This window comes from Alligator mississippiensis, chromosome 4 (assembly GCF_030867095.1).
Source record: "Alligator mississippiensis isolate rAllMis1 chromosome 4, rAllMis1, whole genome shotgun sequence".
Taxonomy (NCBI): Eukaryota; Metazoa; Chordata; order Crocodylia; family Alligatoridae; genus Alligator; species Alligator mississippiensis.
The window spans coordinates 154,213,584-154,239,637 of NC_081827.1; the positions used below are offsets into that span (position 1 = coordinate 154,213,584).

At 48.5% G+C, this 26,054-nt stretch overlaps 1 protein-coding gene across 2 annotated transcripts in view; it reads right to left on the bottom strand.

Moving 5' to 3' along the window:
* EPHA1 (EPH receptor A1) overlaps positions 1–26,054 on the bottom strand; it is a 63,200-nt gene that overhangs the window by 28,415 nt on the left and 8,731 nt on the right. For both annotated transcript variants that reach the window (XM_014609234.3, XM_019500632.2), the window contains one exon: positions 494–769. In XM_014609234.3, coding sequence (XP_014464720.1) covers positions 494–769 — 276 coding nt within the window. The remainder of the gene's footprint in view (positions 1–493; positions 770–26,054) is intronic.

Below are 26,054 nucleotides of genomic sequence, written 5' to 3' on the forward strand. Positions count from 1 at the left end.
TCTCTAGGGGAAGGGAAGGGAAGGGAAGTATAATCAACCAGAAGTGCAAGATAAATTTAGGGAGGTAGAATGTAGTTGCAAACATGAGTATCTGATTGAGACTTTGGTGCTGTTGCCTCCAGCATCAGAAGAAGTGATGTTTGCTCTTCTGAGCAACAAAACAAAACAAAAACCCAGCCTTGATTTAACTGTTAGTAAAATGAGTAAATCGATACTGACATACTTGTTGAAACACTGAAAAAATGTTGGAAAAATGACCAATCACTATCATCATGTGTACTTAGGACCTCTCATTTCAAAATTGGCAGCTCCCATAGCAAAAAATGCCCTGAATATGAAGCTGGGACATTGGCATGAGTTCTGACTCTCGGGAATGAGCATTTCTTGTGGAGTCACCCACCCACTTTACAGCCTACATGAACCTGGATTTCCATGGAAGTCTGCCATTCATCAAGACCCATCAGGGATAGCTCCACCTTCCAGTATCACTGACCTTGGTGAACAGTGGGCGACGGAACTGAATGCCAACATCCTGCTCTGACTCCATGTAGTAAAGATTGAAGGTCTCTTTGCAGGTCACAGCTTTGCCTTTGAAACTCTTGCAGTCACGCACAGTGAACTTTAGTTCCACGTAAATGAGAGAAGCTGCCTCGCCCCGGTAAATCCAGTTGGTTCGAAGCCAGTGATCAGTGTCACCCTCAGAAAATACACTGCAATCCTGGTACATATAGGCTGCGGTACCATTTATCATCTGCTGCACTTCACTCCACTGTTCCCAGGAAAGAAGACAGCATACATGCTTATGTTACAAAGAGATGAAAGACATGGTATGTATAAAAGTGCAATAAACCCAAGCCTACAGGATCCATACCCCTCCAAATAAAAACTTAAGACCTAAGGTGCTCAAAAAATGTTACATCTGTCTCTGACCCTTGCAGCTGTCTTACCTGAGCAACGAACACTGAACATGAGCCTTGACCAGAATCTGACTCAGAACTAGTTGACAGCAACCTACCACTTCTCCTGGGCTTTGTGCCATTCTTCCCTCATCCTGTTCTCTTCCAATTCCCAAGGGCAAGGGCATTGCTGCAGGAGGCTGTCTCTGGTCTAGATAAGTATCATATTCTTATTAAGCCTAAACCCAAACTCAGGCCTAGTAATTAGGTTCTCTCTCCCTACCCCTGACTGGGAGGAAGAAAGACAGTGTCACGCCTGACCAACCAGATTTCCTTTTATGATAAAGCGACTGGCTCTGTGGATGGAGGGAGAGCAGCAGATGTAATATACTTTGACTTCAGCAGGCTTTTGATGCTGTCTCCCACAACATTATCATGGAAAAGCTAAGGAAATACAGACTAGATGAAAGTACTGTAACATGGATATATAACTGGATCATCATAGTCAACAAATAGTTATCAATGGCTGAATTTCTAGCTGGGAGAAGGTATGAAGTGGAGTTCCCCAGGGGTCTGTCCTAGGTCTAGTATTTTTTTAATATTTTCATTAATGATTTGGTTGATGGAATTGAGAACATGTTTAGCAAATTTTAGATGACATCAAGTGGGGTGGAGTTGTAGATCCTCTGGAGGATCTCTCCCCACAGGTTGGGAAATTTGGCAGTGGGGGAGTGGTGGCCATTAATATGAGCACCACCCCCCATTAGCAAATTCCCAAATCCTAAGCCCAACACACCCCTGTTGGGGCCAAGCTATGTCCCATTCCCCACATGGAGCAGGGTTGGGGCCAGGCCACACCCCTGTTCTGCCTGCTCCTGGACAGAAGCTGGACCACCCCTTCCCCCCCACCAGGCTACTCCCCCTTCCCCTGAAGGGCTGGGTTGTTCTGGACTGCCCTCCTGCACCCCTCTGCATGGCTGAATGGTGCCTGGTGTGCCCACTGCAGGTGCCCAATCGGGATCACTGGTTGTATTTGGCCTGCAGATGGACTGGGCACTACCCATCCAGCACACCAGGACAAATCTTGAGCACCACTGCAGTAGACCATAAACTGAATATGACCCAACAGTGTGGTCTTGTTGCAAAAAAAAAAAAAAAAAAAAAGCCACAAGCATATTGGGTTGTATTAACAGGAGTGTCACTTGCAAATCAAGGGGGAAGCATGACTTATGAGAAAAGGCTGGAACACCTAGGGTTATTTAGTCTGGACGAGAGAAGACTGAGAGGGAGTTTGATGATCACAGTGTTCAAATACCTGAGAGGCAATTACAGAGAGGATGGAGATGGGATTTTCTCTGTGGTTGTAGGGGACAGCAATGGCTGCAATGGCTGCAAGCTGCAGCAGAGTTAAATTGGAGAGTAGGAGGATCTTTCTGACTATGAGGGTAGTCATGCACTGGAACAGGCTACCTGGAGAAATTGTGGCATCCTCATTCTTGGGAGTTTTCAGGTTGAACAGGCTCTTGGCTGGCATGGTTTAGTCATGGATCATCCAGCTTTGAGTAGGGACTCAACAAGATGAACTTGTGAGGTCCCTTCCTACCCTACTTAGGGGGTGGGGGTGGTTGGCATTAGCCCCTAGGCACTGGAGACCCATGGTACGCCACTGCTCCCAGCCTGTCACTGTTTTCAGAATGGGAGGGGGGCAAGGGAGCACAGGGAATTCAGGCTCCCAGCCTGCAGCTAGATTCTCCTCCCCCCTGGAGCCAACAGTGAACCTGTGTTTGGTTCGGGGTAAGGTTGTAACAGAGCGCTTTGCAGAAATCTTTCTGAGTTACAGCTGGGAGCTGTACTTCTGTCTTCACCATTTACACTAAAGGTAGCATTTTCTAAAGCATCTACCTGACTTCAGAGCTAAACTCTTCTTTTCAATACAAACTTGACCTTTAGAAACTTTTGAAAAGTTCGCCCTTGCTACTGGACAAAACTACTAAGTTGTCCCATCCCTACATTTCCTAATGCAGTGGAACACGTGTCCAGCCTGCAGGCCAGATCTGGCTCATGGAGCTGTTTTCTGGCCCATGGGGCTCCCCACAGGTCCAGAAATTTTGTGGTGGGCGAGTGGTGGCAATGTTAATCACTGCTTTCTGTTGTCAAATTTCTGGATCTATGGAGAGCCTCACAGGCTGGATAACGTGTCCCTGAATTATTGACGGTACCTCTGTAGGGTTAGGCTGGTGCACAGCTAGAACTGGTGCACAGGGCTGCACCCATGGACCAGTCCTATGTGCCAACCCCATGCAGGATCTAGTCCATGGACTGACCCCATGCCACTCAATCAGCCCACAAGACTGGAAGATTGGGTGCTGCTATCCAAGTACATCTCCTCCTAATCGTCTATCAGACTGTACACTGGCAGGGACTCTCTTTACCGTTGTTTTTTGCATAGTTGCACTCTCATTTAGGGTGCAAATAATTAACAAGGAAGCTAGAAGCAGAAAATACAGGAAATAGGCTTGATGAAGGAAATGAAAAAGAATGAGTCTATAAATTATACTACAAGTATAGAACTCATAAGTAATCCTTTAAATTTCAGAGAACTCGAGGAAAAAATGAGAGGTTTGCCACACTCATGAAAGAATTAATGAACTCTCAAGCTGTCACACAAATTGCTAAGCAGCAGTGTCATGTCCAAACATTAGCTGTCAGTCAGAATTGATGCCTCTGTTGTAATGCTTACAATTAATTCAGTGTCCTCACTGGAGCTGTGTGGGTGAAATTTGGCTCAATCATTCTCAGCTACCTGACTTTCCAGCTTGCCTGCTAGTGCTGCTGAATTATTCTCCTCCAGTAAAGTCTTTCCATTTAATTGCAGACTCTTTACACAATCTTTAGTCTTTACTCCAATGAATACAGTCTGGCAAGGATAGGCATCAGTGGCTGCGCCTACACGAGACGCTACTGCACATTTTATTTAGAACAAACACTAAATAAGTGTGTAGTAAGCTGTGTTACTGTGTGGTAGCACTGGCGGATGCCTTTTTTGTGATGCTGCTGCACAGTAGCCTAATACTACTGCACAACAGCGTTGTGTAGACACAGCAGTGTTCTGGAAAAAAAGGAAAAACAGAGAATATCTCATTTTATCAATCAATCTGAATCATGCTTTCATGATGCTACACAGTGTTAACTCTCATAAGAAGCCTCCACAAAACTAGAAGTAAAGGCCAAGATTTTCAAGACAAAAGTAAAAATGAGTGGCTAACCTTTTGAAAAGGGTTTATGCACTGTAGCCACTCCATTTTTAAAGTCAACAGAAGTAGATTCTGATTTGAATGATCAGGGCACATATTTAGACATGCATTTTAAAAGGCTTGGCTAAACAGTACAGACTATAGTACAAAGGGAACCAAGCTCTTGTCACTTGTGACCCGTTCACATTAAAGGCTAAATTGAAGATAAAACAATTTAATATTTGCATTAGTGAATGAACGTCTCTAAAAAAGGTAGATTTGCAAAAGTACCTCCAGTGATCATTGAGAACTGCCAGGAGCAAAGCTGTCTGAACTGAGAGAAAATGCAAGAGATCTGGCTTTCATGGTTCAGTTTGATTCAACATCATAACAGCTAGAAGATACATTTGCACAGGAGATTAATAGTGAACTGAATGGCAAATCAGATACAGCAGCCCTCAAGGAAAACTGGATTTGGATCTGGACTCTGGCCCCTGGGAATAAACTGGGAGAGCACAGGTCATAGTGTTCAAGGATTTAACTGCACTGAGCTACTCCACACAGACACACCAAGCATTCCTTTTCATAGAGCAATGGAAACACCAGAGAGCTACATGTGCAAAGGGATAGAAACTTTTAAAATGAAAAAGTAAGATTTGTATTCATCATGTGCTACAAGGAGCTTTGCCCCTTCATGATAGAAGGTATCAGACAACAGATTGGCAAGGTGTGGCAAACCCTTGTGTTCACACCAGACTCATCACTATTCATAGCTGTTGTGTACTGGGTATTATGTCTGTGTTTTGTGTATGTGTGCATAAGTGCATGTGAATTGCCAGTTGGTGGGGCTATTCCGTGTTGTGTTGGTCTCCTCTTGCTGCCTGTTTTACTTGAAGAGCATTCAGTTAAGCCCTTTATTAATACAATAAAAGTGGTTGCAACTGTTGCTCTCTGTCTAATCTTCCTGGGACAAACAAGTTCCTGCAATGCACTAAGCTGGCAACAAGTGAGGCTTCCTGCACTTCATTCTGAGCTCTAAATACCAAGTACTGCATGGGAGAAGGGGTCCTGCACCACTTGGGGAGCCCAGGTCAGGGGGGGTTCCCCCAGGGTGCATTCAGTGTGGCTGCTTTCCATGATGCAAACTTGGGTGGCACTGAAACATTTGATGAGGCCAAGCAGTCGTCCTAGGACTCCTACGCCAACCTGGATCCAGGTCTTCTACCTGGATACCAATCAGATCACTGAAGCTAGTCAGAAACATGCTGCATTACTATCTTCAGCTCACAGGATTTTGATATTGTTCACTCACTCATGGCCCTGGTCAAACCTCATGACAAGTAATACAATGAAATCCTCACACTACTAAAAATTACTTCACCCACTCCATCTCAAACAGTTAGGCATTTCAATCAACACAATCAGCTGCCAGGTGAAGAGACTGCAGTATACATAGCTGAGTTGCATCACTTATCTGAGAATTGTAATTTGGTAGATGTCATGAGTCTCTATGGAGGGACTGACTTGTGGGTAGGATTTGAGATAAGGGCCTACAGTGCAAACGCCTGACAAAGCTAAAACTTTAACATTCCCTATTACTCAGAATCAAACACTTGCTCATGAGGCTGCATTTCTCCATTCAAAGGAGTTCCAAATATTGGCTGTGAAAATGACCTCGCCAAGTACAAACCAAAAAGAATTCTCTAAAGAAGTCACTAACAGCAGACAAGAAAATAAATCATCCATCCCTGGGAAGCTGCTGTAGTTGTGGTGGGAGCCATGGACATGACACATACTGTAGCACCAGATTTAGGCACAAGCTAAGTAGGCTACAACTTAGGGCTTCACATTATGAGGGGCCACTAAAACCCCTCCCAGTAAAACCTCACAAATCCAGCTTGCTCGAGACCGAACACGTGCTGGAAATTTGAAAATACTGTTTTTTTAAAACCGGCATTGCAGCCAGTCGCAGAGCTGGGGTGGGGGTAGTGGTGGCTGGTCCTGGAGCACTGGTCACACACACAGCAGCGGCACGGGATGCTTAATGAAGGCGGTGGCAGCCGCATGCAAGCTTCCCCTGTGCTGCCCCCCAGCAGTCCTCTTCTACCCCACAACTGGAAGTCTCTACCTGCCACAGCTTTTGGGCTGCTCCAGCACCATGTGGCTGCATCACCAGACTGCGGGAGCATGGGGCTGCGCTCGTACCCCAGGGCCAGGAGTGGGTGTTTGCGTGAGAGAGAGAAAGAGACTGTATGCACTGATCTGTATAATTGCTCTTGTGTTGCTGTAGATTGTTTTCATATATGCTAATTAAGAAATCATAAAATATTTGAACTTGAAAGTGTTTCATAATGCAAATAGGCTTATTGCAAGACATGTTTTAGTTAGATCATTAGCTTTTGTTGCACCTTCGCCTATGTATATATGCAAATATAAAGCTTTACTATTTCTATTTTCATTGTCCTTTCTGTTAAAATAATACACTTGTTTTGGTAATGCTACGGGGCCTCTTAAACTTGACCTAGCTTAGGACCCCAGCATGTCATAATCCGGCCCTGACATACTGTCTCCCTGATGCCAAATGTCATCCTTGCAAGCACAAGGGTTAAACTGAATATGTGTCTCATCAAAAGTTCAAGCCATTTGGAAAGATGTCAAATAAGCAGAGTGTTCCTCTGGCTGCCACAAATACTGCTGCGGATCCTCATGGAATTTCAGTCCGTGGAATGCTCACAGATGCCTATGCTACCAGGTTTGTCAGCCTCGTAGAAACACCACCCTTACAGAAGAAGACAACCTACACAACAGGTATTCTATGTTCCATGAAGGTTGAGTCAGGATCTGAGTTTCCCTTAATTTCTGAAGAGATGTACAAATTACTATGACCTAGAAATCTTCCTCCAGTTGTTCTGTGCGAAGCAAAATTTATCAATTACAATATACAAACAGCTGACTTGAAGGGAAAATATAACATTAGTGTCCACTATAAGAAGTATTGAGAGGTCTTCCACCTCTTAATTGCCAAGGACAACAAGCAAGTTTGCTAGATGAATAACTGTTTGACCCATTGGCCATCAAGTGACCAGGAGTGCTCACCATTGCAACAGACACTATTCAAAATGTCCTAACAGAAGTGAGCGAAGCTTTCAAAGAAGAGTTAGGTGTGTACTAAGGCCCACCAGTTTCACTTGTGTTGGATGCAGCCATGGTTCTGATTCAAATGAAGTTTAATTGTGTTGCATGCACCCTCTGTTCCAAGGCTGATGCACAGATGGATCGTCTTGTAGAACTAGAAGCAGTAGTAAATCTGTCATGGTCTGCTTCCACTGTACTTATGAAGTCAAATTGTGATGTTTGAATATGTGCTAACTACAAGTTTAGATAAACAAAGCACTGCAGAAACATCCATACCACATTCCATCCATAAACCAGAGATTTAGTGAAAGCACCCCCACTGCCATTTTGAAGTGTGGGACACTAAATACATGAGACACTGCAGATGTTTTAATTACAGCAGCTCCCAAGAGCCGCTCAAATTAAAATGTTCCACACCCTGGAGCACATGTAAAGATGCTCATTGACTAGAACTAAAGTCAAGTTCCAGATGATGCATAAGGATATTGCAGAAGACGTCACTATCACCAGGATGAGGTCTTACGATTCCATCAGTTGTTGTTCTAGACCCATTAACTTTTTCAGTTGCTGAACCAATTTAAGAAGGGCTAAAACAGCCTGCTGCCATCTCCAACAAGATGACTTCAGTCCTTGAATTGGGTTGCCCAGTACAAATCACCACAACCTGACGGCATTTACCCTAGGGTAATGAAGGAGCTCAGATCAGAAATTGCTGAACTCCTAATTGTATCATGCAACTCATCACTAAAACCAACCTTGGTACCAGAAGCCTGGAGGGTTGCCAAAATGACTTCCATATATAAAAAAGGCTCATAGGGGGGATGGACCCTAGACACTACAGGCTGGCCTAACTTCTGTTCTTGGAAAACTGGTAGAAACAATAATAAAAGAAAGAGAATTGTTCATTGTTCAGCATATCGGTAATCCCTCAGTGACATCTTGGATCCGGGCAAGCAGCAGCCTTCCCGAGACAACAGGTCAGGTCAGTAGATGGATCCCTTTGCCCCCTGCAGAAGTTGGTCTCCAACCACCACCACCACCCATCTCTTTTTCTTAGTGGTGGTGGTCTCGATCCTTCCCACCTTGGGGAGGCCTGGCCAGTTCTCCTCCACAAAATGAACATGCTCCTCACCTCTGTTGCTATCCATATCTATTCACCAGATGAACTGTTGCAGGTGAATATGAAGATTTCTGCTTGCTGCCAGAGGTCATAGTTTCATAGTTTCTAGGTTTGGAAGGGACCTGAACAGATCATGAAGTCCAACCCCCTGTCCTGGGCAGGAACAAGTGCTGGGATCATAATACCCCAGCCAGATATCTATCCAACCCCCTCTTGAAGACCCTCAAGGTAGGGGAGAGCACCACCTCCCTTGGGAGCCCATTCCAGAGCTTGGCAGCCCTAACCGTAAAGTAATGCCTCCTGATATCAAGCCTGAACCTACTCTCAATTCATTTATGGCTGTTATTCCTTGTTATCCCAGGTGGTGCCCGAGGGAACAGAGCCTCACCTATTTTCTGCTGGTCCCCCCTGGTGAGTTTATAGACACCCACCAGATCCCTTCTCAGTCTTCTCTTGTGGAGGCTGAAAAGATTCAGCCCCTTTAGTCTATCTTCGTAGGGCCTGGCCTGCTGCCCCCTGACCATGTGAGTGACCCTCCTCTGGACCCTCTCAAGGTTAGCCACATCCTTCTTGAAGTGCGGCGCCCAGAACTGGATGCAGTATTCCAACTGCGGTGTGACCAGTGCCACATAGACGGGAAGGATAACCTCCCTAGACCTGCTTGTGATGTATCTGTAGATGCACGACAAGGTGCAGTTAGCCTTACTGACCGCTTCCTTGCATTGGCGGCTCATGTCCATCCTGGAGTCAACAATGACTCCAAGATCCCTTTCAGCCACTGTGATGTTGAAAAGGGTGTTCCCCAGCCTATAGGTAGGTTGCAGGTTCCTTCTCCCTAGACGCAGCACCTTGAACTTGTCTGCATTGAATGCCATCCTATTCTCATCCGCCCACCTCTGTAACCTGTCTAGATCTAGTTGGATTCTGTCCCTCCCCTCCAGTGTGCCCACTTCTCCCCACATCTTTGTGTCATCAAGGTATTTGGACAGTGTGCTTTCCACACCCACCTCCAAGTCACTGATAAAGATGTTGAATAGGTCACAAGCTTCCAACTTCAACCTTCCTTGCAAAGCAGTTATAATGATACCAGACAAATGGCTCCCAAAATAGGTCCTATACTCCCAGCTTGCCAGTGGTCACTGCTCTAAAGTTGGCCAAAGAAGATTTCATAGATTTCATAGACATTAGGGCTGGAAGGGACCTCGGAAGATCATCGAGTCCAGCCCCCCGCCCAAAGGGCAGGACGTCAGCTGGGGTCATAGGATCCCAGCAAGATAAGCATCCAGTTTCATCTTGAAGGTGTTCAATGAAGGCGCTTGAACAACCTCCGGTGGCAGGCTGTTCCAGACCTTGGGGGCTTGGACAGTAAAGAAATTCTTCCTTATGTCCAGCCTGAAATGATCTTGTAGTAGTTTGTGACCATTCGTCCTCGTCATCCCTTGGGGCGCTCTGGTGAACAAACGTTCCCCTAGATACTGGTGGTCACCCCTGATAAACTTGTAGGTGGCCATCAGATCACCCCGAGCCTGCGCTTTTCCAGGCTAAAGAGCCCCAGGGCTCTCAGCCTGTCATCGTAGGGTCTGCTTCCCTGACCTCTGATCATGCGCGTGGCTCTTCTCTGGACTCTCTCAAGCTTCTCCACATCCTTTTTGAATTGTGGAGCCCAAAACTGGACGCAGTACTCCAGCTGCGGCCTCACTAAGGCCGAGTACAGGGGGAGAATGACGTTCTGGGATTTGCTTGAGAAGCATCTATGGATGCAAGCCAGCGTTTTGGTCGCTTTACTAGCCGCAGCATCGCATTGCAGGCTCATGTTCATCTTGTGGTCAATGATGACCCCCAAGTCTCTTTCTTCCATAGTGCTAACCAACATAGCACTGCCGAGCCTATAAGGATGCTGCGGGTTTTTTTTCCCAAGGTGGAGAACCTTGCATTTATTGGCGTTGAACACCATCAGATTCTCATCTGCCCACTTGCTGAGCCTGTCCAGGTCAGCCTGGATCACCCGCCTGTCTTCTGGTGTGGATGCTTTGCCCCAAAGTTTGGTGTCATCGGCGAACTTGGCCAGTCCGCTTCTGACTCCAGTGTCCACATCATTAATGAAGATGTTGAACAGTATGGGTCCAAGGACAGAGCCCTGGGGGACCCCACTGGTCACAGGATACCACGATGAGTGACTTCCATCAATTACTACCCTCTGGGTCCGACCCCGGAGCCAATTTTCCAGCCAGTGGATCGTGGGGGACCCAAGGCGACAATTGGCCAGTTTCTCCAAGAGACGATCATGGGACACCAGATCGAAGGCTTTTTTGAAGTCAAGATATATGACATCAATCTCATCTCCCTTGTCCAGGTGATAGGTCACCTGGTCGTAGAAGGAAATGAGATTGGTCAAGCAAGACCTACCCGCAACAAACCCGTGCTGGCTATCCCTTAAGATGTTGGCATCGGCCAGTCCATTAAGGATGGCCTCCTTAATAAACTTTTCTAAGATCTTCCCCGGGATAGAAGTCAGGCTGATGGGTCTATAGTTAGCCGGATCCACTTTCCTCCCTTTCTTGAAGATAGGCACCACATTGGCCTTCTTCCAGTCTTCGGGCACTACACCAGAGCGCCAAGAGTTTTCAAAGATCCGCGCTAGAGGCTGGGCTATGATGCTCGCCAGCTCCTTGAGTACCCTGGGGTGAAGATTGTCAGGGCCGGCTGACTTGAAGGTATCCAGCTTCTCAAGATGTTCCTTCACAAAGTCAGCATTAATGGAGGGCAGGGGATCACCCTCACCTGGACTTCCCGGCCCTGTAGCAGGCACAGGCGTCCCACGGGGCTGATGAAAGACCGACGCAAAGTACCTATTTAATAGGTTGGCTTTTTCCTGGGCGTCAGTTGTCAGTTGCCTCATCTGGTTCAGCAGGGGTCCAGCGTTGCCCCTGCTTTTCCTCCGGCTCCCCACATACCTGAAAAAGGACTTTTTATTGTCCTTGATGCTCAAAGCTAGCTGGAGTTCAGTTGCAGCCTTGGCTTTCCTGGTCTGCTCCCTACAGGACCGGACCAGTGCAGCATAATCCTCCTTGGAGGTGACTCCCATCCTCCATCCTTTGTAGGCCTTTCTTTTTAGCCTCAGGAGGTCTGCTAGGTCCCTGGAGAGCCAGGGGGGCTGCTGTGCCCTCTTGCTGCCTTTCCTCCGAGAGATTCAAGGACATCTTGAAGGCCAATATGAACAAGTGCAATTTTTACATCAATACCTGGGAGACTTGAGCACTGAATTTTCCCCTATTGTGCCATGGAGTATAATAAGGCATCAACCACTTTGTACAAACCCACCTCACTATGATCTGTCACTGAGTCCAGTATTTTTTAATATCTTCCTTAATGATTTGGATGATGGGATTGAGTGCATGCTTAGCAAATTTGTGCATGACATTAAGCAGGGTGGAGTTGCAGGTGATCCTCTGAGCTAGGGACGGACATTACACATAAACTGGTTTAAATGATCAGAAACTGGTTTAAACCTGTAACAGAACAGACATTCAGTGCACATAACCCAATTTCAAAATGGCCCAAACTGGTTGGAGATAAACCTGGTTGAATGTCTTAATTGATTTGGCTCAAACTGGTTTATGCAATATCTGTCCTAGACCCCTTCCTGGTTTAACTTAAACCAGAGTCCCCCAGCATCCCAGCATGCTCTCTGGGCTGGGCTCTCTGCTCCAGTCCAGCAAGGTTGGCCCCACCTCTCTCCTCCTCAGCTGGAGCAGGGACAGGCAGGGGCGGGGGTCTGGCTAGAGCGGGGTTTAAGTCCCCCCTCCCTGTCCCACCAGCAGGGACCCAAGCTGGGTCTGCCGAGTGCTACCCCCTTGCTGCTGCAGTGGTGGACCAACATGGCCCCTGAGGCAGATAGGGCAGGAAGGGGTATTATTATCCCCTCTACCCCTACTACCCCCAGGAGGCTGCAGCCAGATCTGCCCACCCCAACCCCTGCCACCACACAGCAGTGGAATAAGCCCCCTCCTGTCCCCTCCACTGGATGCTGGAGGGAGGGGGAATAACCCCTGTACGTGCCCACCCTGCACCAAGGGGCCATGCCCAGTGACATCTGGGTGCACCCCTGCCCAGCTGCTGCAGTGGGAATGGGGAGGGCCCTTGATGGGGGCAGCAACCCCTGTCAGTGTTGGGGAGTGTGAGCCCCTTTCTGGCAGGGGGCCCCGCTGTGAGGTGGGCAGAGCTGTGGCAGACTGCACATGGCAGCACCGGGGCCTGGAGGGGGCCAGAGCCTTCTAAGCCCTCTCCAACACCATGATCCATAGCAGATTTCCTCACCCTGCAGCATGGCCCCCCTTGCCAGGAAGGGGCTTGCGCGTAGGAAAACCATGATAGGGACTGCTGTCCCCATCACGATCACTCCCCCCTTGCCACTCCAGTGGTTGGGTGCGGGCAGGGCCAGACCCCGCCATCAGGGCCCCTTGGGAAGGAGGTGGCATGGAGTGGGGTTATTCCCCCCTCTGTCTCTGGGGCACTGCAGCAGAGTCTGCTCACTGCAGCTGCTGCTGCTGCTGCTCACTCTGTGCTTGGGGCAAGTGGTGGAATAAGCACCCCCCACCAGATGCCATGGGGAGGGGTGGACAGGAGGGGGCTTATCCTGTCACTTGCCTTGGGCACAGAGCAAGTGGCAGCAGTGGCCGTGGTGGGCAGATCCCACTGCAGTGCCCTGGGGGCAAAGGGGGTAATAACCCCACTCCCTGCCTCCCCCCGAAGGGGCCCTGCTGGTGGCATCTGGCCCCGCCCTTGCCCAGCTACTGGAGCAGTGAGGGAGGAGCAACCCTGCTAGGGGCAGAAGCCCCTGTCATGGTTTCCCTCAGCATGAGCCCCTTCCTGGCGGGCGTGGGGGCATGCTGCGGGGTGAGGAAAGCTGCTGCACTGTGTGGCAGCACTGCCTGGGGCTTGAAGTCCTCCGGCCCCCTTCAGGCCCCAGTGCTACCACGTGCAGTCCACTGCAGCTCTGCCTACCCTGCAGCAGGGCCCCACACTGGGAAGGGGATCATGCTCCCTGATACCATGACAGGGGCTGCTGCCCCCATCAAGGGCGCTGCCCACTCCTGCTGCAGCGACCAGGCAGGGGCATGGCCAGATGCTGACTGGCAGGGCCCCTTGAGGAGGGGCAGGGATGGAAGTTATTCCCCCTCCCTCTGGTGTCTGGTGGAGGGGATAGGAGGGGGCTTATTCCACCGCTCAGCGGCGGCGATTAAGGCTGGCAGACCCAGCTGAGGTCCATGGGAGCAGTGGGGTAGAGGGGAGAATAACCCCCCTCCCTGCCCACTTTGCCTCAGGGGCCATGGTGCCCCCCCACCCCACTGCAGCAGCAAAGGGGGAGCACCCAGCAGACCCAGCTTGGGTCCCTGCTGGTGGGACAGGGAGGGGGGAAGTAAACCACTCTCTGGCCAGTTCAGCCCAGACTGGCCACTCCTCATCCCCTGCACAGCTCTCCTGCAGCCAAGGGCATGCTCTAGCACTCCCTGGCACCTGGCCTGAGCAACTGCAGGCACATGCCTGCATTGCCTCGGTTCAGACAGAATGTCTGTACTGTTACAAACCAGTTCAACCTAGGCAGGTTAGACCAACCTGCAAAGGTTGAATCAATCCAGGCTTCGGCTTTTTGAATGTCCCTAGCCCTGGAGGATAGGGCTAGGATCTAGAATGACCAGAACAGACTGGAGAAGTGATCCTCAATCACTTAGATGAGATTTAACAAGGACAAGTGCACAGTTTTGCACTTGGGGATAGAATAATTGCATGCACAAATACTGATTGGGGAATGACTGGCTAGACTGCAGTATTTCAGAGAAGGATGTGGGAATTACAGTAGGTCATAAGCTGAATGGACTTTTTTCTGTAGCTGTAGGCCATAGGAGTAGTAGCAATGGTTTCAAGCTGCAGTTGGGGAAACTTAGGTTGGAGATTATGAGGTTCTTTATGACTATGAGGGTGGTCAAATATTAGAACAGGCTACTTAGAGAAATTGTGGTATTTCCATTCTTGGAAGTTTTTAAGAGCAAGTTAGACAGACACTTGTCTGGGATAGTTTAGTCAAGGATGATCCTGCCTTAAGCAGGGGGCTAGACTAGATGGCCTTGCCAGATGCCTTTCAGCTCTACTTTCCTATGAGTCCTAAGATTCACCTTTCCTGTCAAATGAGGACACAGCCATCGTGATTCAGCTTTCATTATGTGCAACTCTCTCTATCCAATGTTGAACATTATTAAATTAGAGATTGAAATTGGTAGAGCCTGTTGCAGCACGCCTGTTTGTTCACAAACTCCATCTCCTTCCCATTCAACTCGGAACAGAATTCAGTCCTAGTTTTAATATATGAGCCCTTTGTGTACAGAGACTTGCTTCAGGGGGGAAAAAAATCACCTTATCCTCTGATGCCAGTCTGCAGCATAAAAAGGTTGGGAACCCCTGTCCTATGGCACTTGGATGCATTTAGACTGGACTGGATTAGCCTCTGCTCGTAGAACTGTGCTAACTCTGCCTTTGTTCAAGTCAGGAATGGATTTAGAGTTATAGGAAGTAACACAATAGTAAATTTTCAAGATTCTGTAAAGCTAAATTAGTACTTCCCTATTATGAGATGCTGCATTCAGAAACCTTAAAGAACTCCTGCTAGAAGGAATAGACTTAGTAATAAGTGTGCCTGTGTCCAATCTACCTCAGCACTCCTTCCTGTTAATATAAATCAGGGATGGACAAACTGGCTTAAGACAAACTGCTATTTCATCTTAACAAACCTAAATGGTATTTACAAAGTTGTGTAACTGCAATTTATGGACTTCCACCTGTAGCAGAATAGGATCACCCAGACATGCATGTTCCTGCTGGAAGTAACATGTCAGCTGAAATGCAGTTCCTAAAGAAAGTTCTTTAACAATAAATTAATATTTGAGCAGAGGCACTATGTGCAGATCACTGACTCAGGCACATATATTTCTGTAGTATTGTATTCTGTGGCTCTTAGCCATGTCAAGAATTTGGTTTGCAGCTAGAAGGGTACCAAGTTTGTCCACTCTTGGTATAGGCTGTGAAATGACGGGCTACTTCTCTGAGGTAGATTTCATGAAGATTTGCTTAAAGGCAAAGCTAGGCAAGAAGACAAAAATGGAACTTTGGTATACTGAAATAATTATTCTAGGGGTGCACCTATAGAGATTTTTGGGGTCGATACTGATAGTCAATATTTAAGAAGGCATATCGGTCAATACCGATCCGATTTCGGATACAGCTGCCTCCAGCTGGTAAGTCCATTGTGGTGGAAGGGGAGAGGGAAGGGAAGTGGGGGGGCAGATCAATGCTCCCCACAGTGAGGGAGGGGGTAGGGGCAGGTGCTGCCCAGGTGGGGTGGGGAGGGACTGAAGCCACAGCTCGTGGGAGGGAGGAAGGTGGTTCCCACTGTTGCTTGCACCCCAGGAGGGCACGGGGGTGGGGGGTGGTGGTGCCCCCGGATCTGCATGGGACAGGGCAGGCTGCAGCTGGGGCTGCACAGGGCTCTTCTCAGTGGGGGCTGGGCTCGGAGCAGGCGCCAGCAGCATTGGGAGGATGCTGCATCCACCCCAAATTTTGCCACTGCTCTGCTCCCAGCGCCACCACTGCCAGCCTTCTGACACAGCTGTGGCTCAATGCCCTGCCTCCATCTACACGCCAGGAAAAGCCAGGGTTGCACCAGGCAGCTGGCAGTGGTGGCTCTGGGAGCAGAGCAGTGGCAAAATTTGGAGTGGATGCAGGATCCTCTCAGTGCCGCTGGCACCTGTTTCAAGCACAGCCTCTGCTGAGAAGAGCCCTGTGCGGACCCGGTTGCAGCCCGCCCTGCCCAGCCCCACGCAGATCTGGGGGCACATACCCCCCCCATGCCCTCCCAGGGTGCAAGCAGCAACGGGAGCCATCTCCCCACCATGAGCTGTGGCTCCAGCCCCACCCACACTGCCCAGGCAACATCTGCCCCTGCCCCTGCCCCCACCCTCACTGCAGGGCAGGGAGTGTTGATCTGCCTCCCCCACACCCCTTCCCTTGCCTCTCCCCTTTCACCACACTGTATTTCCCAGCTGGAGGCAGCTCTCCCTGCTGCCGGCTCTGCTCCTCACTGCCTAAGGGCTGTGCACATCACAGGCATTTATTGGCCGATATCCAACATAGCCAGTTCTCTTTATATTGGTACCAATCTGATATCGGACCAATGTATCGGTGCACCTCTAAATTATTCCAATATGAACTTTCTTTCACCCTTGATCGAGAAATCTTAAAATGTTGATGACCTTGCCAACTTCTGCATTTTTTACAACCTAGTGGTGAAACAACTTCAGACATAAACACTGCGTGCCCCCGGCAGCTGTGGGGGCACAGCGAGCTCTGGCAGGCAGCAGCAGTACGGTCGGCGGCAGGAGCATGGCGGTGGTAAGCATGGAGCTGCCACTGGCAGTCGCAGTGCTGTCGGCAGCAGACGGGAGGGCGGGAGTGAGCCAGCAGTGTTGGTGGTGCCTTTTCATAGGGGGTGCACTGCCACGCTCAGGGGGTGCACATGCACCCCCTACGTGTTGCCAATGACTTCTGAAATATATAGATACCTTCAACTTTAGTGACCTTGGGCTAGATTTTATTCCATTTATTATGCTTATCATGCAATTATTTAGGCTGGAGGGCCACTCAAAGAGTTTTGGTGAGCTGTTGGGGGCCACTAGGGTAGTCCCACCCTGACAGGTGCCCTGCCCCCTGGTTGCCATCTTGGGACTGGAAGTCCCGTCCCAACCCCTGACCTGTGCCACTGGATGTCCCTCCCCTTGCCCCCGGAAATACTCCTTTTGGAAAAGAGGAGTTTGCTATCTTGGAACTGGAAAAAAAAACAAATCATATACTAAAAATCAAACATCTATTATAACCTTTTTTATTTCAGAAAATATTGTTGTCTTTATTTACATGTATTTGTGTAGTCATAGTGTATATAGAGGTGATTGCAAAACAGCTCAAAATAAAGTCTTACTCTTTTATATTGTGTGTGGGGTGTGGTTAGGAGGCTGCATGTTTCTGTGGTGGGGTGTGGGGTATGTATGTGTGCCATGGTGGAGTGTGTAGAGAGTGGTATGGTGTTTATAGGGGATGTATTTGTGTGTGGGGGAGAGTGTGGTTGTGGGGTTTTGTGCTGGCTGTAGGTGTTCATGGATTCATAGATTATAGAGTCGGAAGGGACCCAATGGATCATTGTGTCCGACCCCCTGCCCTTAGCAGGAAAGAGGACCAAGGTCAGACAACCCCAGCCAGGTGATTGTCAAGCCTCCTCTTGAAGACCTCCATGTTAGGTGATAGTACCCCCTTTCTTGGAAGCCCATTCCAGACCCTGGCCACCCTTACTGTAAAAAATGTCTTCCTAATGTCTAACTTAAATCTGCTCTCCACTAGTTTGCACTTATTATTTCTAGTTACTCCCTGGGGTGCTCTGATAAACAGCACATCCCCAATTCCCTGCTGTCCTCCCTTGATACACTTATAGGCGGCTACAAGGTCACCCTTCAGCCGTCTTTTGTAAAGGCTGAAGAGATCCAGATCTCTCAACCTCTCCTCGTAGGGTCTTTCATGGAGGCCACTAAAAATGCGAGTGGCCCTCCTCTGAACCCTCTCCAGATTCTCTGCATCCCTCTTGAAGTGTGGCATCCAAAACTGGACACAGTACTCCAACTGCGGCCTGACCACTGCTGCATAGAGGGGGAGCATCACCTCCCTTGATCTGTTGGTCATGCATCTGCTAATACACGAGAAGGTGCGATTGGCTTTGCTGATGGCCTCATTACACTGCCGGCTCATGTTCAACTTGGAGTCAACTATGACTCCAAGATCTCTTTCAGCCTCTGAGCTGCTGAGGAGGTCATCCCCCAACCCATAGGTGTGCTGGGAATTCCTCCCTCCTAGGTGGAGTACCTTATATTTATCTTTGTTGAATTCCATCCCATTTCGTTCTGCCCATTGATCTAACCTGTCCAGGTCAGCCTGTATCTGCTCCCTGCCCTCCGGTGTATTAACTTTGCCCCATAACTTGGTATCATCTGCGAACTTGGAGAGGGTGCTCTCCACACCTTTGTCCAAATTGCTGATGAAGATATTAAATAACACTGGTCCAAGGACCAAACCCTGTAGGACCCCACTGCCCACCTCCTTCTAGGCCGAGAACAACCCATCCACCACCATTCTCTGGTTGTGGTCCCTAAGCCAGTCAGCCACCCACCTGACTGTGTAGGTGTCCACTCCACAGCCCGTTAATTTCCCTATAAGAATAGTATGCGAAACTATGTTGAAGGCCTTCCTAAAACCCAGGTAGATGACATTGGCCTCAGCTCCTGTGTCAAGGCAGTGTGTGACCTGGCAGTGTGTTATATGGCTTCTGATCTTTGCCAAGAGACCGCCAACCTACAGGTGGTGACAGGGTGGAGTTTAGGGTAAGACTGCCTGATCTGCCTGGAGGATGATCTGCCTGGCTGCTGCTGCTGCTCAGCGTGAGCGGGCAGTGCAGAGCAGGTGTGGGGTGGGTTGGGGTCGGGGCTGTGCCAGTACCATGGAGCTGAGGCCAGTGGCAGCAGTAGCAGCTGGAAGAAGCTGCCACCATCTGAGCTGCCTAGTAAGGCAGTCCAGCTGTGGAGTCTCCTCAGCCTCACTGCATGCCCAGGGGGAAGCGAGACACACCACAGGTTGGATGGCATTTGTGCCAAGTGAGACTGAGGGACCCGCTGCAGGCCAGACAAAGACACTCGTTGGCCAGGTCTGGCTCACAGGCTGCATTTTGTCCACCCCTGTTAGTGGACCTAGGACCCTCCCTAAGTGTCATTCCATTTGCAGAGACTATTTCAGTTTCTGAAAAAATATTAAAATAAAAGTTGGTTGGTCCTCCTTCTCCTTACTGCTGTCCTGGGACTCAGTCTTAAGGGTTAGATGACAGATGGTGTGTTACTGGATTTTTAGTGACTTGAACAGGATGGAATAGAATTGCAGTTAGGCATGTAAATCCACTTACATGTATAATAGTGGAAGAAAACCTTCCCCTCCCCAGCTCTAGATATTAGTACAGCATGAAAGCTGCACATATTTTATTGATCTCTTTGCAATGGACAGGAAAATCAGGTGTCCATTCTCACTTGCACAGAATGAGAATCATAGAAAATTAGGTTGGAAGAGACTTCAGGAGGTCATCTAGTCCAACCAACCCCCTGCTCCAAGTTCGGTTTTTGTATGAAAATGACTCTAGCCAGGATTGATATTGCCAGTCAGGGGGAAGTTATTCCATTACACTGAAACGTATGATAATTCTCTTAAATGAGGGGGTACTCCCACCTCTCTGCTCACCATTTTATAATTTGGGTGTTTCTAAGGCTCATTCTGTGCTTCTAGTTTTTCAAATGACAGTTGAAATCTGATTGGTCTTTTTACCAAGATCTAGCTCTTTCCTTTCTGATGTAACCTTTGTCATGTTCCCATCACCTCCAAGTTCAGTTATCAGAATGCACTCCACCTCACTGCATGCTTAAAGTTAAAACCCATTCACCTTTTCAAACCTAAATAGCATTTACAGAGCTGTGAAACTAGAAGTTTTGGACTTATGCAGAGTTTGGATACTATTGCCACCTGTGGTAGACTAGGGTTACCAAGATATGTGCACTTCTTCTGGAAGTAATGTGGCAGAGACAGAGGGGCCCCCCTCATCTTTCCAAGTGGGTAGGGCAAATGCCCAGTAAATGAGAGAACTAGGTTGTAGGCCCTCCCTCCTCCAGAAAGAGTTCTCTCTCTCACTTTGGGTGCACTCGTCCGCACACGTAGAGAGCGGTCCAGAAAAGCGAAGGCAGAAAACAAACTCAGGCTAGCCACAGGAATCAAGGACAACAAAAAGTCCTTCTTCAGATAGGTGGGAAGCCGAAGAAAGAACAAAGGCAACATTGGACCCCTGCGAGATCAAATGGGGCAGCTGACGTTTGACACCCAAGAAAAGGCCAATCTCCTAAATGATTACCTTGCATCAGTTTTCCACCCACCCAGAGGGGTCACACTGTCAGACAGAATGCAAAACACCCAGGGAGTGGAAGATGGACCCACAATTGACATGGACCAGGTGAGGGAACACCTTGAGGCTAGACATCCATAAGTCTGTGGGCCTGGACAGAATGCAGCCTAGAGTCTTGAATGAGCTGGCAGACATCATAGCTCACCCTATGGCGAAGTTATTTGAAAATTTGTGGTGCAAAGGGAGGTTTTGGAAGACTGGAAAAGAGCCAATGTGGTCCCAATCTTCAAGAAGAAAGGAAGATCCAGGGAATTACAGGCCAATCAGTCTGATGTCCATCCCTGGAAATATCTTGGAGAAAATCATCAAGGGATCCATCAACAGGCTAATGGAAGGCAACCTTTTGAATGCCAGCCAGCATGGCTTTGCTACTGGAAGGTCTTGCCTGACCAACCTCGTCTCCTTCTATGACCAGGTGATGCACTGCCTGGACAAGGGAGACAAGATTGATGCCATATATCTGGATTTCAAGAAAGCTTTTGACTTAGTCTCCCATGATGTCCTCATGGTTAAGCTGGGGAGCTGTGGCCTTGACCATCTCACAGTCTGATGGTTGGGGAACTGGCTCCGGGGTTGGACCCAAAGAGTACTAGTTGATGGAAGTGAATCAGTGTGGTGCAAAGTGACCAGTGGTGTCCCTCAGGGCTCAGTACTCGGGCCAGTACTCTTCAACATCTTCATTAATTATCTGGATTTGGGCAACAGTTGTGGACTGGAAAAGTTTGCAGATGACACTAAATTATGGTGGAAGGTGGTCACACTGGAGGGCATGCTGGGGATACAGGCCAACCTGGACAGACGCGCAAGGTGGGCGGACCAAAACCTGATGTCCTTCAATGTAGAGAAGTGCAGGGTGCTTCACCTTGGGAGGAAGAACCAGCAGAACACTTATAGGCTCGGCAGTGCTACGCTCGCTAGCACCATGATTGAAAGAGACTTGGGGGTCTTGATTGACCACAAGATGAACATAAGCCACCAATGGGATGCTGTGGCCAGCAAAGCAAACCAAAGTCTGGCATGCATCCACTGATACATCTCATGCAAAACTAGGGATGTCATCCTTCTACTTTACTTGGCCTTAGTGAGGCCGCAGCTGGAGTACTTCATCCAGTTTTGGGCCCCCCACTTCAGGAGGGACATGGATAAGCTTGAGAGAATCCAAAGGAGAGCCATCTGTATGATCAAAGGCCAAGAGGGCAAGCCTTATGGGGAGAGGCTAAAGGACTTGGGACTCTTCAACCTGGAGAAGGGAAGGATCAGGCAGGACTTGGTGGCAGCCTACACATGTATAAGAGGGGTGCATCAGAACCTGTGAGAACAGTTGTTTACCAGAGCTCCCCAAGGGATAACAAGGTCTAACAGCCACAAACTCCTGGAAGGCTGATTTAGACTGGATATAAGAAAAAACTTCTTTACAGTCCATGTGTCCAGGGTCTGGAACAGACTCATAGATTCATAGATGTTAGGGTCGGAAGGGACCTCAATAGATCATCGAGTCCGACCCCCTGCATAGGCAGGAAAGAGTGCTGGGTCTAGATGACCCCAGCTAGATGCTTATCTATCCTCCTCTTGAAGACCCCCAGGGTAGGGGAGAGCACCACCTCCCTTGGGAGCCTGTTCCAGACCCTGGCCACTCGAACTGTGAAGAAGTTCTTCCTAATGTCCAATCTAAATCTGCTCTCTGCTAGCTTGTGGCCATTATTTCTTGTAACCCCCGGGGGTGCCTTGGCGAATAAAAACTCACCAATTCCCTTCTGTGCCCCCGTGATGAACTTATAGGCAGCCACAAGGTTGCCTCTCAACCTTCTCTTGCGGAGGCTGAAAAGGTCCAGTTTCTCTAGTCTCTCCTCGTAGGGCTTGGTCTGCAGGCCCCTAACCATACGAGTGGCCCTTCTCTGGACCCTCTCCAGGTTATCCGCATCCTTCTTGAAGTGCGGCGCCCAGAATTGCACGCAGTACTCCAACTGCGGTCTGACCAGTGCACGATAGAGGGGAAGTATCACCTCCTTGGATCTATTCGTCATGCATCTGCTAATGCACGATAAAGTGCCATTGGCTTTTCTGATGGCTTCGTCACACTGCCGACTCATGTTCATCTTGGAGTCCACTAGGACTCCAAGATCCCTTTCCACTTCCGTTCCACCAAGCAGGTCATTCCCTATGCTGTAGGTGTGCTGGACATTTTTCCTCCCTAGGTGCAGCACTTTGCATTTCTCCTTGTTGAACTGCATTCTGTTGTTTTCTGCCCACTTGTCCAACCTGTCCAGGTCTGCTTGCAGCTGTTCCCTGCCCTCCGGCGTGTCCACTTCTCCCCATAGCTTTGTGTCATCCGCAAACTTGGACAGAGTACATTTCACTCCCTCGTCCAAGTCGCTGATGAAGACATTGAAGAGTATCGGTCCGAGGACCGAGCCCTGCGGGACCCCACTGCCCACACCCTTCCAGGTCGATACCGACCCATCCACTATGACTCTCTGGGTGCGACCCTCTAGCCAATTCGCCACCCACCGGACTGTGTAGTCATCCACGTCACAGCCTCTTAACTTGTTCACCAGTATGGGGTGGGATACCGTATCGAAGGCCTTCCTGAAGTCTAAGCATACGACATCCACCCCTCCTCCTGTGTCCAGGCGTTTCGTAACCTGGTCATAAAAAGAGACTAGATTAGTCAGGCACGATCTGCCTGCTACGAACCCATGCTGGTTTCCCCTCAGCATAATTTGTCCTGCCGGGCTCTTGCAAATGTGAGCCTTGATAATTTTTTCAAAGATTTTGCCAAGGATGGAGGTGAGACTGACTGGTCTATAGTTGCCCGGGTCCTCCTTCCTCCCCTTCTTGAAGATGGGGACTACATTGGCCCTTTTCCAGTCCTCCGGGACTTTGCCCGTGCGCCACGAGCGTTCAAATATTCCCGCCAGTGGCTCTGCAATGATGTCGGCCAGTGCCTTCAGCACCCTCAGATGGAGCTCATCCGGGCCTGCCGACTTAAAGGCATCCAGTTCTTCCAAGTGACTCTGCACCATCTCAGGGTCTACGCATGGTAGTCTGGTGCCTTGCTGCTGCCTCTCTACAACCCCAGTGAGAGACTTGTCGTGCCCCTCTCTTAGGAACACTGAGGCAAAGAACTCGTTGAGGAGTTCAGCCTTGTCCCCTCTGTCCGTCACCAATTGCTTCTGCCCATTTAGCAGGGGTCCTCCCGCCAGAGGTGGTGCAAGCACCTACTCTGGACTCATTCAAAAGGCATCTGGATGTTTATCTTGCTAGAATCATTTGACCCCAGCAGACTTCCTACCTATGGCAGGGGGCCTGGACTCGATGATCTTGCAAGGTCTGTTCCAGCCCCTAATGTCTATGAAATCTATAAGAGTACTACTTAGAGGCGTAAACTGATGTATCTTGCTTCTCAGCAAAGTGTTAACAACCAGGTTGTAGGCAAGTCAGAGAGAGGGTGGCTCACTAACATGGATTTTGCTGGAATGTAGGGGACCCTGGGTTCTGTTCTCAGTGGACAGAATTATTCTACCACTGTTTATTCATTAAATACAATAAAGATTAAATACATAGTTCAGAAAAGCCATTAGGGGCATGGGTCAGAACTGTCCAAGAGGAAAAATGGTCACTGTTCTGGAAAATGATCTGTGGCAAGGAGGTTACGATAGGAGGTGCAGGCTCAAAACTCCTGTAGCTAATGCTAGAAATACATGTTGCCAAATGAAGCAGATCAGGTGTGCCAGGATGCATTGAAACTGATCTACTTCATTGGACAAAAGACACACGACCCATTGTCCTGACTGTTGATGCTGAGGGATAACAGGCAACATATTCTCCTGGGGTTAGTGGCCTGGTCCTGTGCACTCTGGAACTTCCTGCACAGGATTGGGTCCCTCAAGCCCTAGGAAAACATGTCCAGATTTCCCTGCTTACTAAGAAGCGCCCCTGGTATCTTCGGGATACATCTCTAAGCAGAGACATTGGAGTTTCTCCACTTACCAAGGTGTGATCTTGATGTCTCACTAAGTGACGAAAACTGGGCAGGCACTCCCAGGGTTTGAGGGACCCAATCCTGTGTGGAGATCCTGGGGGTATGTTTCAATAAGTGGGGAACCTCCAAATTTCGCCACTTACAGAGATGCACCCTGGTGATCTTGAGGGATGTGTCTTGGTAAGTGGGAAAAGGTGGGCAGGCACTCTTGGGGCTTGAGGGGGAACTCTCAGGGTATGTCGGATTAGGTTCTTCAAGCCCCTGGAACACCTGCCTGGGATATCTGGAGGTATCTATGTGGCCACAGTGCAGTTGACTAAGCATGCTCAGTAAAGAAGTTCAGGGCGAGCATAGCTACGTAGAATCTAAACTCAGCATAAGTGCTAAAAACTTTAGTTAAGCAGTTATATAAGTGCTACTTAGGTACATAAAAGTGAAATAGAATTAAGCCCTTAGGATATGATTATATGGTACAAGGCAATGCTGCATAGATATTCTCTGCTTGTTAGCTGCAAAACTGCAAGCAATGCTGTTGAACATTAGTGCAGTATTGCATATAGGACAGTAAATTCTGAGAAACACAGATGAAACTGCTTTCAGCACCACAGCAGCATGGCTATAATCCTGCTTCTACAGCTAGAAAACTTGCCTAGGATCTGTAAACTGTTGCAGGAAAAAAAAAAATGTTTCATGTTGGTCTACTCTGGTAAAACCCAACTGACTCAATGCAAAAAAGAAAGAAAAAAACCTTATATTTTTTGGATTTGGGATTCATAAATCTAAAGTGCTTAACAGAATGTGACCAGTGCTATTATCAGCTTTAATTTTAATTGTATGATGTCGCTGCAGCTGGAATAGTACTATATACAGCATTTTGAATAATGAAATTCCATATGGATAGTATGTTATAGATCAGGGGGTGTGTTCATATGTTATTAATGCACCGTAATTATGGCACATTAAGTTTAGTACTGTAATAGCAGGTAATAACTTAATGCACCATAATCAGTGCTACTGCGCAGTAACACAGATGATTGTTTTTTAGGTGACACTTAATGCCCACTGGACTAATCTGCTGCACATTAGCACACTAGCACAGTTTCTGCCAGCCACACTAATGCACAGTAGAATTAGTCCAACAGGCATTGTCTTGTGTAGATGCACCCAAGGACTATCTAATTTTTAAGTGGCGAGGGGCCTCCCTAGCAGGAACTGCACACTCTATGGGCTGTACCAGCATGGCTCATGGGCCTCTTAGGGGCAGGTACAGAACATGGACAATGGAGGAGGACACAGGACAAGGGAGCCTGGACACTGGCTGCTGTTGCAGCTGGAGAGATAAGAGGAGTAGTAGCCAAGTGGAAGCCTGAGGGCTGCAACCTAACCCCAATAGTCCACCAGTTGGACAGCTTTGCTGAACATACAAAAACTACCAAAAACAATGTGAAAAGCAGCACATTTTTAGAGCAGAAAGTTTTTCATGGGGTATCCTGTTCAGGGTCAGGCATACTGGCAACGCTTATAAAGGCAACCTACTACCTTAGTGCTCACTTCTCTGTGTTTTCTCTACTTATAGAAGTCTTATACAGGTTTCCCTTGCTTT